The sequence below is a fragment of the Hemitrygon akajei genome, chromosome 12, assembly GCF_048418815.1.
Source record: "Hemitrygon akajei chromosome 12, sHemAka1.3, whole genome shotgun sequence".
NCBI classification, from domain to species: domain Eukaryota; kingdom Metazoa; phylum Chordata; class Chondrichthyes; order Myliobatiformes; family Dasyatidae; genus Hemitrygon; species Hemitrygon akajei.
This window is the reverse complement of record NC_133135.1, coordinates 12,228,223-12,243,056: the sequence shown is the minus strand read 5'-3', so window position 1 is coordinate 12,243,056 and position 14,834 is coordinate 12,228,223. Positions and strand designations below refer to the sequence as shown.

General features: G+C 41.3%; 1 protein-coding gene across 1 annotated transcript in view; it reads right to left on the bottom strand.

Moving 5' to 3' along the window:
• Positions 1–14,834, bottom strand: part of LOC140737429 (vitellogenin-like) — a 120,344-nt gene that overhangs the window by 92,128 nt on the left and 13,382 nt on the right. Inside the window, exons 5-9 of the mRNA XM_073063916.1 lie at positions 12,342–12,503; positions 8,819–8,967; positions 6,673–6,823; positions 4,300–4,457; positions 1,374–1,539 (exon numbers count right to left, since the gene is read on the bottom strand). Of these exons, the coding sequence (XP_072920017.1) occupies positions 1,374–1,539; positions 4,300–4,457; positions 6,673–6,823; positions 8,819–8,967; positions 12,342–12,503 (786 nt within the window). The remainder of the gene's footprint in view (positions 1–1,373; positions 1,540–4,299; positions 4,458–6,672; positions 6,824–8,818; positions 8,968–12,341; positions 12,504–14,834) is intronic.

Below are 14,834 nucleotides of genomic sequence, written 5' to 3'. Positions count from 1 at the left end.
GCCTGTTGACCCGTCACCATCTACACCCCAGACTTCATATACAATTCAGAGTCCTGCCACTTACAGGTGATTTGACAATGCAGAAAAGCGTGGTCAAGAGGTTCAGTTGTTGTTCAGACTAAACATCTGGGAAGAAATATGATCTAAGTGAGTTTGACCATGGAATGATTGTTTGTGCCAGACGGGGCGGTTTGAGTATCTCAGAAACTGCTGATCTCCTGGGATTTTCATGCACAACAGTCTTTGGAGTTTACAGAAAATGTTGCGAAAAACAAAAAAAAAGTCCTGTAAATGGCAGTTCCAGTTGACTGCTTACAGGAAAGGCAACAGTAACTCAAATGACCACATGTTACAACAGTGGTGTGCAGAAGAACATCTCTGAATGCACAACATGTCGAACCTTGAAGTGGATGAGATACAGGGGAAGACTACAAACATACTCTCAGTGGCCACTTTATTAGGTATAAGAGATACCGAATAAAGTATCCACTGAGTACATATTGTATGTTCAATTATTGTAATCTCTTGCCCCTCTGGTTTAACAAGCTTCTATCTACCTTCTTCCATTTCCCTTTGAGGAAGAGAGTTCTAATGATTCACGACCCTCTGAGTGACAGGGTCATTTATCTTAAATGGAGAATTCTATGTTAACTCAGCACATAAATCAAAATATTACCATCAATAAGTTAAGAAAATATAATTTAAGAATTTGCCTGTGCTGCACACTACAAGCATTTTGAATTATACTTTATTAAGTTATTTGTGGTAATATTGTGTTTTATGTGCTGTGTGTGGTATATGTTGTGTGGGTGCACCGTGATTTGATTCTGCATAGTTATTGCTTTATTTTGTTCTACCTCAATACGTTGTTTAATGATTTGATCTGTATGAACTGTGTGTAAGACAAGCTGTTCACTGTACTTCAGTCCATGTGACAACGATAAGCCAATTACCCAATGAACAGTGGAGGGCAAGTTTAGTGTGAATGGTGCGAAGTTAACTCAGACTTGTCTTCTTAGTATGTTAAGAGGAACTCTTGATTTCACAATTTATCTCATTATGATTTTGCACCTTACTGTCTATCTTTATTGGACTTTCTCTCTAACTGTAACAATTTATTCTGCGTTCTGTTATTGTTTTACCTTGTACTACCTCAATGTAACGTGTAATCTATTGATCTGTATGAGCTGAATGTGAAGCAGATTTTTCACTCTACCTTGGTAAATATGACAATAATAAGCCGGTCTTCCAATGAATGACAGTGCCGGTGCAGAGCTAGGGGGAGTAGTATAGTGTGAACAGTGGGTTGTTAATTCAGATTTGGGTCCCGGTGGGGGTCCTGGTCTTCTAAGAGCAGAGAAGTGAATATTTACCGTAGCATTGTCCACACCGTGACAGTCAGGTTTGATGGAGTGCAGGACGAAAAACAGTGCCTGGGCCGCCTCGAACTGCGAAAGTTTGTCCTGCTCAATTTTGTTTTGGATGAATCGAATAGCATCTTGAGTTGCAGTGATGGAGATGCTGTCCAGAATCCACTGTCTACATACACAGGAAAACAGATTTGAGACAGAGTATATCCATTCATTCATTCATTGGCCTCTTTATTAGGTACACCTGAACACCTGCCTGTTAATGCAAGTATCTAATCAGCCAATCATCTGGCAGCAACTCAAAGCATAAAAGCATGCAGACATGGTCAAGAAGTTCAGTTGTTGTTCAGACCGAACAGGGAAGAAATGTGATCTAAGTGACTTTGACTGTGGAATGTTTGTTGGTGTCCGACAGGGTGATTTGAGTATCTCAGAAACTGTTGATTTCCTGGGGTTTTCACACACAACAGTCTCTAGAGTTTACAGAGGATGGCATGAGAAACAAAAAAAATATTCAGCGAGTGGCAGTTCTGTTGGAGAAAATGTCTTGTTAATGAAAGAGGTCAGAGGAGAATGGCCAGACTGGTTCAAGCTGGCAAGAAGGTGACAGTAACTCAAATACTAAGTGTTATGACTGTGGTGTGCAAAAGAGCATCTTTGAAAGTACAACACGTCAAACCTGTAGCTTCTTGCATTGCGATGGTGCCGCTATTCAACATCCACCTCCTACATACACAATACAATAAGCAGCAGAAGACTAAGAGCTATACGTAGAGGCCACAACATCATTGACCAAAGGGCCTGCACTGTGCTGTAATGTTCGATGTTCTATATTATCTGCTGCTGAAGTTATTTTATTACACCAGTGCATAGATTAGTTGTGTATTTGACAATAACTTTATTTATTTATTAAGCTTGTCTTTGAAGTAGCTGGGGATGGAGTAAGAGTGTCTATGGTGGCATGAACAGAAAACATATTAATGGCATGAAACAGAGAGATTGCTCTGTGGTCTGGAGGGAAAGGTACAGTGGAGTTCACTCGGGATTGATGCTGGGACAATGCTTTTCTCTCTGTATGTTAATGATGTGTTTTATTGAGCACCATTTTCAAATTTAAAGATAACAGGAAGTGCAAAAATGTAGTGAACTGTGAGTGGAATATTTGATAATTTTATTTATTTCTTTATTTATCTATCTATCTACCTATCTGTCTATCTATCTATCTACTGTATTTATTTAGAGATACAGCATGGAAAAGGCCCTTCTGGCCCAATGATCTGCATCACCCAGCATCTCACCTTTTTAACACTGACCTAATTACAGGACAGTTTTCAATGACCAATTAACAGGTATGAATTTGGACTGTGGGAGGAAACCAGAGCACCCAGTGTCACTGAGAGGGCACACAGACAACGGTGGGAATTGAACCTGGTTTCCTGACGCTGTAGTAGCATTACACTGGAATTGAATTCCGAACTCCAAAATGCCCTGAGTTGTAACAGTATTGTGCTACTGTGATGACCTCATAGTAAAAGACTTCAGGAGATACAGACGTGTTACAGGAATGAGCAGGTAAGTGGCAAGGGAAACTTAATGATGTGGAAGTGAAATGTTCCAGTTTGATATTGGAACATAGAACTGTACAGGCTCTTCGGCCCATGATGTTCTGCCGACCCTTTAACCTACTGTAACATCAATATAACCCTTCCTTCCTACTTAGCTCACCATTTTCCTTTCATTCATGTACCTATCTTAGAGTTTCTTAAATGCCCTGAATGTATCTTTCTCTACCACCAGGCCAGGCAGGGTGCTCCACGCACCCACATTAGGACGGTGAAGAAGCAAGATAAACTAGAGAGCTCCGTTCAGATCTGGAGGGAGATATGCACAGTATGTTAGAAGTACAGGGCATGTTGAGAAGGCAATTTAAAAAGCTGAGGGAATCCTGAGATTTATAAATATAGGCAGAGAGTACAGCACAGGGAGGTCATGATGAAATACTGAGTCACAGCTTGGAACTGGTGTGTCCACACAATGGACCTGTCCCAAATCTCAAGCATCCATGCACTCTATTCCCGTTATATTTTCCCATATTCCCATCAACTGCCTTGGCATTTTATGACTCACCCACACAGAATGGATTTTTATTGTATTGTTTATTTAGAGACACAGTGCGGAACAGGCCCATCCACACCCGTGACTCACCTATTTAATACTAGCCTTAACACTGGGCAATTTACAATGAACAATTAATCTACTGACCAGTATGGCTTTGGACTGTGGGAGGAAACCAGATTACCGGGAGGAAACTCTCACACACACACACACTGGAAGAATGTGCACAATCTTTCTTACAGAGGATGCTGGAATTGAACTCCGTACTCCGACACCTCAAGCTGTAATAGCATCACGCTAACCGCTACGATTCCATGGTGCCTCATAGTTTACTGTGTCACCCCATACACTACATGTCATCTAATTTACTTGGCCAGTTAACCTACCAACTTTCATGGCTTTGGGATGTAGGAGGAAACTGGAACACCTGCGGGAAGCCTGTAGAGTTATAGAGAGAGAGCCTGCAGATTCTGAGAGAGTATGTCCTCTTGGCCTCCTGGCTTCCATGTACAAATAAATCATATTGTGTGTGACCCCATCACATTACAGTGCACAGCTCCAGTACCCTGAGGAAACCTGAGTAAGGATGTTTAATTGGTCTTTGATGTCACAAGTGACAACAGATGTTGAACCTGGAGCAACACACATTCTGTTGGAGGAACTTTGAGAGGGACAGCATTTGTGGAGGGGAAAGAATAGTCAACACTTCTGTTCGACACCCCGCTTACTGAGTTCCTCCAGCAGATGGCTTGTTGCTTTTACCTCTGCCACACCAATTTTTACCCATTCTCCCTGCTTCATCGTCCATTTTCACCTGCTACTCTGTTTGTTTGCGTTCTTTTCCCACAGGTTTTGGAGGTTAGCCAGGTTTGCTGAGTGCAGCAGCTGAGACAGATGCAGGAACATCTGGGGAGCATCAGGATGAGCTTTGACCTTGTTCTTTTGCACCAACTCTTCCAGCATCTTGGTAACCTGTCAAACAAACCGAGGGAGCATACATTCAGGACCATGGATGTGAGGGGAGCACCTCCAGCTCCATCTCCGTTAAAATGTTTGGAACCACTAATTCTATTGTATTCTTTGTTTTATTGTGAATGCCGTACAAAAATGAATCTCAAGGTAGTGTATCATCAGGAAATGTAGAGGAGGCTTGACTAAAATGCAGAGCAGTAGAGATCACTTAGAAGTAAGTGATCATTTTAAAAAACTGCAAAATAACAAGCCATGGGAGGGGGGGTATAAGACAAAAGAGAATGGATACTTAAAATGACAAGGTAACTGAAGGCTTGGAGCAATTGGTTGAGAGTAGCTAGTCCATATGAGTGAACCAGAACTGTGGATAAGAGCTGGGTAAAATGGGTTGTAGGAAATGAGTTAGAAATGAGTAGCAGGTGACTCCTATTAGCTGGGTGGAGACTGGGAGGTGCCTGCACATGCTGGCCTGACATTATATGGTGATATATATGTACTTCGATAATAAATTTACTTTGGATTGATGGAGAAGAGAAAATCTGTCGTCTTTTCTCGTACAGTGTAAGTACCTCAGAATGCACTGGAGATGGGATGTTATGTTGAAGTTGTATAAGACATTGGTGAGGCCTAATTGGGAGTACTGCGTGCAGTTCTGGTCACCAGGAAATATATCAACAGGACTGAAAGACTGCAGAGAAAATTTACAAGGATGTTGCCCGGACTTGAGGACCTGAGTAATGGGGATGGGAGGAATAGGTTAGGACTTTATTCTCTGGAATATAGGAGAATTATGAGAGATTTGAGAGATATATACAATTTTGAGGGGTATAGATAGGGTTAAAATGAGTTGGCTTTTGTCCACTGAGATAGGGTGAGACTAGATCTAGATGTGATAGGTTAAGGGTGAAAGGAGAAACATTTTAAGGGTAATGAGGGGGAAACTTCTTCATACAGAGGCTGGAGAGAATGTGGAACCAGCCGCCAGCAGAAGTGAAGGATATTGGTCCAATGCAACATTTAAGAGAACTTTAGATAAATACATGGATGAGAGAAGTATGAAGGACTATGGCTCATGTGCAGGTTGATGGGACTAGACAGGATATTTTGGCACAGACTAAATGGGCTAAAGGGCCTGTTCTGTGCTGTAACACTATATGACCCCAGAACACAGCTCAAAAATAACAGACAGCCATGAATTCTAAACTTCATCAAAAGCTGAGACCCCATCCACAGAAGCCAAAATACTAGGACTTACTGTATGCACATGTCAAAATGCATGGATGGCTATCTACCTCACTGAACCTGTTCCTTTGTTTAATAAGGTCATTACTGACCTGAAAAGAATATGATGAGCAGTTTTAAGAGAGGATATGCCGGCACTGGATGAGGAAGTTCACGACAATGCTACTGGGAATGAAAGGGTTAAAGTACGAGGGCTGTTCGATGGCTCTGGGCCTGTACTCGCTGGAGTTTACAAGAATGAGAGGGGATCTCTTTGAAACCTATCAAATACTGAAAGGCCGAGATAAGGTGGATGTGGAGAGGCTGTTTCCTCCAGTGAGGAAGTCTTGGACCACAGGGCACAGTCTCAGAATAGAAGGATATCCCTTTAGACTAGAGATGAGGAGAATGGTGAATTCATTGCCACAGATGCTGTGAAGACCAGGTCATGATATATTTGAAGTGGAGGTTGATAGCTTTTGATTAGTAAGGGGATCGAAGATTACAGGGAGAAGGTAGGAGAATGGAGTTGAGAGGGATAACATAGAGAGTGGTATCATGGGATGCATGGGATGTGCTGCCAGATGGCGGTGGTAGATATATTAGAGGCATTTAAGAAGCTCTTAGATACCACATGAGTGAGAGCAAAATTCAGGGCTATGTGGGAGGGGAAGGGTGAGATGGATTTTAGAGTGGTTAAGGGGTCAGCACGTCATCAAGGCTGTAGTGTTCTGTTCTAGAGACAACTGACATGAGCTTGGCAAGCAAGCAGGTTCTGAGAGGACGGGGGAGGGAAAAGCCTGTGATGTGCTGGATGCCTACGAGCCATGCTGCTGAAGTCATGGCTGCTGTTGATGGAGACCAGAATGTCCAAGAGGCTTGAACTGCAAAGGTCTTGTGCTGGAGGAACTCCCAGATACTGACTTAGGCAAAATCATGGAGAAGGTGAATGTAGAAATTTTCAAAGGTATAACTAGGACATAGTTGCACGTACCTTGGAGTCACTATATGAGGGCTTGACAAACTGCATTGGCATTTGCATCAGCTCATTGGAAAACTGGAACTTCAGACCTCCTCTCTTTTCCATCGAGTTACTGGGCATGGGTAATGACTCATTTTTCAATTCCAACAAGGAGAGGTGTTGCCTGTTTTCAAAATCAAAGACAAGCTCCTTAATGAGAGCGGAAAATAGAGTCATAAAGTCATAGAGTAACATAGCAGTTGAAAAAGCCCTTCAGCCCATCTGGTCCATGCCAACCATGGTTCCCACAGAGCTAATCCCACTTACCTGTATATGGCCCATGTCATTCTTCCGATCCAAGATGTCTATCTAATCTAGATCCAATTGCCTGCACTTGGCAAATACTATATTGCTCTAAGCCTTTCCTTCTCCATGGTGCACTTCAGTTTTTTTAATAGCTTGTCACATTACTTGCTCACTTATGGTCTTTGGTAATATTCAGTTTGGCAAAGGTACAGCATGCAAAGGACTGAAGGACATTTTCAGGTATACTGTAACTAGGATTTTAAAACTGCTTCTTGTAGCAATGTAACCATGTCATGATAGCCTCAAACCCGGCTGCGAAAGGGGAAAGGTTGCGCATTAGGCTAGCAATCTCATCACGCAAAAACTCAGTGCTACAGAAATAGAAGCTCCGAAGATCTCATTCCTGGGAGAGAAAGGATCTTCACCCAATGACTGATCCAAGACAGAGGACTCTGCTAAGTTGCTGTTGGCAACCTACTGTATGCTCCAGTAGAGGTGACAGTAGGTAAATTGTATCACTGGAAATTTTTTCTCTCATCCACTCTTTCTGCTTTACAAGAAATGCCAGCATTTATTTCCTACTTTTCATTATACTCATGATAATATTGTGAGCAATTTTGGGCCTTTTGTATAAGGAAGATGTGCTAACCCTGGAGGCCCACAGGAGGTTCACACAAATCATCCAGGGAATTAAAGGGTTATGAGGAGAACTTGGTGGCTCTAGGTCTGTAGTAAATGGAGTTCAGAAGGATGAGAGGGGGATTTCGTTTAAATCTACCAGATGCTGAAAGGCTTGGATAAAGTGGAGTGGAGAGGATGCTTTCATTAGTAGGAAAGGCTAGGATCTGAAGGCACAGCCTCAGAATAGAAGCATGTCCCTTTAGAAGTGAGATGAAGAGGAAAGTCTTCAGTCAAAGGGTGGTGATCTGTGGAATTTATTTATTTACAATCATAAGTGTTTGAAAGGTTTTTTCAGCTCCTCCTATACATAGCTTTCAGTGACTATCAATGGCTTAGCATCCATCTTCATTCACATGAAAATATTGAGTCTCTTAATGTCTGTATATAAATCCTTAAACATATTTATAGATTGTTCGAACGGTCTCATTAAACAAACTCATGATGCATTCACGCTAATTACTGTACACTTTTGGTCCAGATTCCAGCATCCACCATCTCTTCTATCTCCAAAGGGAAGGGATAGATTAACCTTTTGTTTTAGTTTAAAAAGTCAACACAGCATTGTGGGCTGAAGAGTATTACTGTGCTATATTGTTCTATGTAGAAACATAGAAACATAGAAAACCTACAGCACAATACAGGTCCTTCGGTCCACAAAGTTGCGCCCAACACGTCCCTACCTTATGTTCAAAAATGCAGGTTGGACACAGAGAGAGATTTCAATAAAGGAGATTTCACCTTTTTTCACTCGTATTTAAAAAATGGGGGGTATTACATTGAAACCTATTGAATATTGAAAGGCTTAGATAGAGTTAATGTGGAGAGGATGCTTTGTATAGTGGGGGAGTCTAGGACCAGAGGGCACAGACTTATAATAGAGGGACGTCCACTTGGAATGGAGATGAGGAGGAATTTCTTTAGCCAGAGAGTGGTGAATCTGTGGAACTCATTGCCACAGGTGACTGAGGAGGCTAAGTCACTGGGTGCATTTAAGTTGGAGGTTGATAGGTTGAAAGGTTTGGGGGAGAATGCAGGGGAATGGGGTTTGGAGTGAAATGGATCAGCCATGATAAATGGTGGAGCAGACTCAATGGGCCAAATAGCCCAATTCGACTTCTATGTCTTATGGTCTGGTGATAACAAGATTCAGACTTCATACCCCAAAATAATAAATTCTCATTTTTACGTTCACCTTGAGTCAGTGCTTGCTGCACCATCGAGCTCATTAAATGGTGTGAACTGGTGGGATTCTTTGCTGACAACTTCAGCAACCTCTGCTCCCTGCTCCGCACTTGTCAAGATGTAGGTGTACGTGGAAACACTTCGGAGATTCTTGCCTTTCTGCGTAAGAAGAGACGAGTGTTATTTAGCTTCACTTAGATCACTGAAAGTGCAATCATGGTGGACGGCATGGTAGTATAATGTTCTACAGCGCTGGCAGTCTGGGTTCAATTCCCACCATTGTCTGTAAGGAATTTGTACATTTTCCCCCTGACCCCGTGGGTTTCCTCTGTGTGCTCCAGTTTCCTCCCACTTACGGATTAGCGAGTTGTAAGCATGCCATGATGGCGCTGGAAACGTGGCAACACTTTTCTGCACATTTTCAGATTATGTTAGTCACTGATGGAAATGGTGCATTTCACAGTCCGTTTCGATATTCTGATGTACAAATGACAAACAAAGCTAAAATTTTCATCTCTGCCCCTTCAATGACTGTTTTATTGTTGTCTGGTGACTTGAATCTGAATGGGACCCGAGATTACTTCAATTGAAGTGAATGGAAGTTGAACTTGGCAGAATTTTCAGCTAACTGTGGTGAAGGGAAATACTACTGCATGGTTTCTCTCCTGACATGAGGAACTTCAGCACATTCTTTAGAGTTAATGGGGGAAGTTAATAGGGGAATTTTTTTTATAAAGAGAGGGTTGGGTGCATGGAATGGAAGCAGATTTGATACAAATTTTTAAGGGGCACATGAACAAGCAGCAGATTGTGGGATATAGATCATGCGCAGGCAAATGGGATCAGTTTGGAAAGGTATCGTGGTTGGCACAAATACAAAGAGCTTTGGGAGACCTCATGCAGGATTCCCTAAAGGTTAACTTGCAGGCTAAGTGGGTAGTAAGGAAGGCAAATGCAATGTTAAGCATCCATTTTGAGAGGTCTAGAGTATAAAAGCAAGGATGTAATACTGAGGCTTTATAAGGCCTTGGTCAGACTGCACTTTGAAGTATTGTGAGCAATTTTGGGCCAATTTGAAAGCATGTGCTGACATTGGAACATGTCTGGAGGATGATCCCGACGATGAAAGGCCCAGCATACAGTATGAAGAATGTTTGATGGTTCTAGGCAATGTTCTATTTTTTTTTACAACTGCACAGACCAACCATTGCTCTGAGTAGGAAATGCTTACAGGAAATGGCCTAATTCTGCTCCTATGTCTTATAGTATTCTGGGCCAAAAGGCCTTTTCCTGTGCTGTAATGTTCTGTGTTCCATGTTCACTGCTGTCTTCTTGCTGCACACGTCCAGATGCTATGAACACTACAAGGTGGTTTGCAAAAGGACTTGAGCTCATTAAAAGCCAGCTTACATGGCAGTTTAACCTACTTTGATTTCTCCTTTTCCTCCCTGTCCCTCTCTACAGCTCCTACCCTGCTGTATTAAATAATTCACTAGTATGGTGAGATGGACTCTTGACCTCACAATCTACCTCGTTATGACCTGGTACCTTATTGTCTGCCTGCACTTTCTCTGTAGCTGTAGCACTTTAGTTTTACTGTGTTCTTGTTCAATGCATTATGTAATAGTTTGATGAACAATATGCAAGATAAGATCTTAACTATCTTTGTGCATGTTGCAATAATAAATTGACTTCAATTCCAATTTCAATTTAATATCCCTTTGTATTTTTTCAGGTTTGAAGTAAATTGGTTGCATTTTATTGGCCTTGATCTGGGTTTTCCTATCATGACCTGTTATTTTCCTTCATTTCACCTATATTTCAATCTAGTCATCCTTTAATTATGGGGAAGGCAACCTGTCTTTACTGAGCAAGGATGTTGCTGGGAGTTGAGGACCTGAGTTATAGGGAAAAGTTGAAGATGTTAGGACTTTATTCCCTGAGTGTAGAAAATTGAGGGGAAATTTGTTGGAGATATACAAAATTATGAGGGGTGTAGATAGAGTAAATGCAAGCAGTCTATTTCCATTGAGGTTGAATAAGACTAGAACTAGAGGTCATGGTTTAAGGGTGAAAGGTGAAATATTGAAGGGGAACCTTAGGGAAAATTTCTTCACTCGGAGTGTGAAAGGAGCAGCTTGTGGAAATGGTGGATGTGGGTTTGATTGCAACATTTAAGAGAAGTTTGGATAAGTACATGGATGGGAGTGCTATGGTCAAGGTGTTGGTTGATAGGACTAGGTAGATTAATAGTCAGAATAGACTAGCTGGGCTGAAGGGCCTGTTTCTGTGCTTTAGTGCTCTATGACTCTATAATTCTTGTAGCATAGTCCTTCCAGTCTGCAAAGTGGCTATCGACCACCATGCCCCACGAAAGTGCTTCTTATTCAACGTGGCTGCAGACTAACTTGCATATGCACATCCCACATGCCTTCTGGAAGCCCACTGCAAAACTATCCACAATCAATCTTATCAATCTGTCCATCACCATATTAACTCCTGGCTAAACAGACTTCCTAGGGAAATCTTTAAAGAAGCTGAATTCCGAGGTACACACACAAATTGCTGCAGGAACTCAGTAGGTCAGGCAGCATCCATGGAGACGAATGAACAGTTGACTTTTCAGGTCTAGACTTGATTCTGATGATGAGTCTTGACCCAAAATGTCAACTGTTAATTTTTCTCCACAGATGTTGCCTGACCTGTTGAGAGCATCCAGCATTCTGTGTGTAGCTTGTGATTGCCAGCATCTGCAAAATTTCTTGTGTTTATGGAGGGAAATGGACAGCCAACATTTTTGGGTTGAGATATTAGAGAGCCCAAAACATTGATAATCTGTTCCTCTGCATGAATGCTGCCTGACCCAGTGAGTTCCTCCAATGTTTTTTTCATGTTGCTCCAGGTTTTATGTACCTGCAATCTGTTGTGTCTACAATAAGGCAATAAGACATATGGTGCAGGCATGCATAGGATGCCTTTGCTTTACCAGTTCCTCTTTCATGTCTTGGTAGCTACCATTATTCCACCACTGATTCATCCAATTTTAGCTTCTCCCTTTCAAACTGCAGGGTGAAATCTATCATATTGTGATGATTTTCTCCTAAGGGTTCCTTTACCTTAAGCTCCCTTATCAAATCTTGGTCATTACATAATACCCAATGTAGAATTGTCATTCCCCTAGTGGGATGAACCACAATCTGTTCCATAAAGCCATCTGGTAGACATTCTATAAATTCGTCCTCTTGGGATCCAGCACCAACCAGATTTTCCCAATCCACCTGCATTTTGAAATCCACCATAACCATCCTAACATTGCCCTTTTTACATGCATTTTTAAATCTTGCATTGTAATTTCTACAACTTAGAAGTGATGGGCCAAAGGACCTGTTTCTGTGTTACACGATCCTGTGGCTATTGACCATCAGACTCGGGGGTGGGGGGAAAGTTGCCTACTGAGTTGGGATTGAACTTTGAAAATTGATATGTGTTTGCATGATTCTTTTCTCTTTGATGAAGCAGCGCCATACATTTACCATTTGGCAGGTTTTGCATCGCTGGGAGTAATCACTGCCCTTAGACTCTGAGATCTTTTCCTCACAGGCATTCAGATCCTTGGACTTCGTGATGATAATATGCTTGGCTTTCTTGTCTTCTTGGATGGTGTAACTCGTGTGACAGACGCCTTCCAATCCATTCTAGGCAGAAAAGCAGTTGATCAATGCACGTATATATCAACAAGGGGAGAACACCACCAATACCTGTCCCCTTTAATCACCAACACACTAGACCAGGGGTGGCAAACCTTTCTGAGATCATGTGCCCAAATTGGCTATAAATTATCTAACTTGCTGTGGTAATTCTGAGCAAAGACTGAAGAATCAGTAGCAACAACTATGGACATTTTTAAGGAAAAAGATGGGGTGATAGGGTTTGTTGCTTATTTAGTGTTTTATTATTAATAAAAGTATAATAGAGACAGATTGAAATACATGAAGTATTGTAGAAACCCTATTCAAAAATTAATCTTTAAAAAAAAATAACATAATTTCAAAATAGTATTGTTATTGCACCATTTGCAATCCAAATACTGTTGCATACACCAGGTCTGCGAAGATTTCAAAGCGTATCATTTGAAGTCATTTGAACTTGAACTTGAATTTGAATTGACTTTATTCACATACACAAGGAGTAAAAATCTTTATGTTACGTCTCTAAGTGTGCAATGTGTAAATTATAGTAATTTGTAGTAAGTAGTATGTACAGTAAGATATACAACTGAGGAGTAAATGTAGATTAGAAATACAATTGCGTCGGCGTGAATTAATCAGCCTGATGGCCTGGTGGAAGAAGCTGTCCCGGAACCTGTTGATCATGGCTTTAATGCTGCAGTGCTGTTTCTGGGATGGTAGCTGCTGGAACAGTTTGTGATTGGGGTGACTCGGGTCCCCAATGATCCTTCGGGCCCTTTTCATGTGTCTGTTGCTATAAATGTCCTGAATAGAGGTAAATTCACATTCACTGGGCTGTCCACACCACTCTCTGCAGAGTCCTGCGATTGAGCGAAATATAGTTCCCATACCAGGCAGTGATGCAGCCGGTCAGAATGCTCTCAATTGTGCCCCTGTAGAATGTCCTTAGGATTTGGGCACTCTTCTTCAACCGTCTGAGGTGAAAGAGGTGTTGTTGTGCTTTTTTCACCACACAGCTGGTACGTACGGACTAAGTCAGATCCTCGGTGATGTGTATATTGAGGAACGTGAAGCTGTTCGCTCTCTCATTGATGTCAATAGGGGTGAGCCTGTCTCCATTCCTCCTGTAATCCACAACCAGCTCCTTTGTTTTTGCGACATTAGGGGAGAGGTTGTTTTCTCGACGCCACTGTGTCAGGGTGATGAGTTCTTCTCTGTAGGCTGTCTCATTACATGTGGCAAGTCCAATCAGTGCAGTATCATCTGCAAATTTAATTAGCAGATTGGAGCTGTGGGTGGCGACAGTCATGGGTGCACAGAGAGTACAGAGTGTAAAGGATCAACATCATGTTTTCTTGCAACCATATATTTGGCATCAAACTGGTGTGAAATGTTTCCTGTAAAAACATCTCACAGCTCTCGGGTTGTAAAAAAGCATTTGCTGCTTCACTTTACAGTAAGGATGATTTAATTTGTTTTTTTAAATTATGGGTTGGGTTTATAGAATCTAAGGGCAGCACTGCAAACCATGTACTAACAAAATTTTTGCATGTACCATAGGTTCACCATTGCTGCTAAGAGAATGACAGCTGCATGAAAACATGATCAAAGTTAAAGTTATTATCAAAGTACCTATATATTCAACTATACTACCCTGAAATTCATTTGCTTTTACATGGAAATAAAGAAATATAATAGAACTTATGAAAAACTATACATCAACAAAGACTGACAAATAACCAATGTGCAAAATGATGAGAAACAGTTTCTTCCCCAGGCCATTAGACTTCTGAACTCCTGACTGCATAGTATTCAAAGGGTCTCTGATTAATCTGTTCCATACCTTCCAATATTTAAAATTAATGTACTTTAGTTTGTTATTTATGTGTGATTTTATCTGTACCTTCATAAGTTATATTGTGTTATGTCTGTCATGCGTACTATTGTCCTTTACACCCTAGTTTGAAGAAATGTCTCATTTCTATATACATTATATGGTTATATATGTTTTATATATATAGTTAAATGACAATAAACTTGACTTGAAAAGAGAAATGGTGCAAACAGAAAAGTATGTGTAGTACCGAGAACATGAATTGTAGAGTGCTTGAAAATGAGTTCATAGGTTATGGAATCAGTTCAGTGTTGTAGTGAGTGAAGTTATTCATGCTGGTTCAGAAGACTGATGGTTGTCAGGTAATATCTGTTCCTTAACAGTGGTGTGGGACCTAAGGCTCTTCTACCTCTTGCCTGATGGTGGTAGTGAGAAAAGAGCATGATGTGATGGTGGAGGTCCTGAATAATTGATGCTGTTTCCTTGTGACGTGTAAATGTACT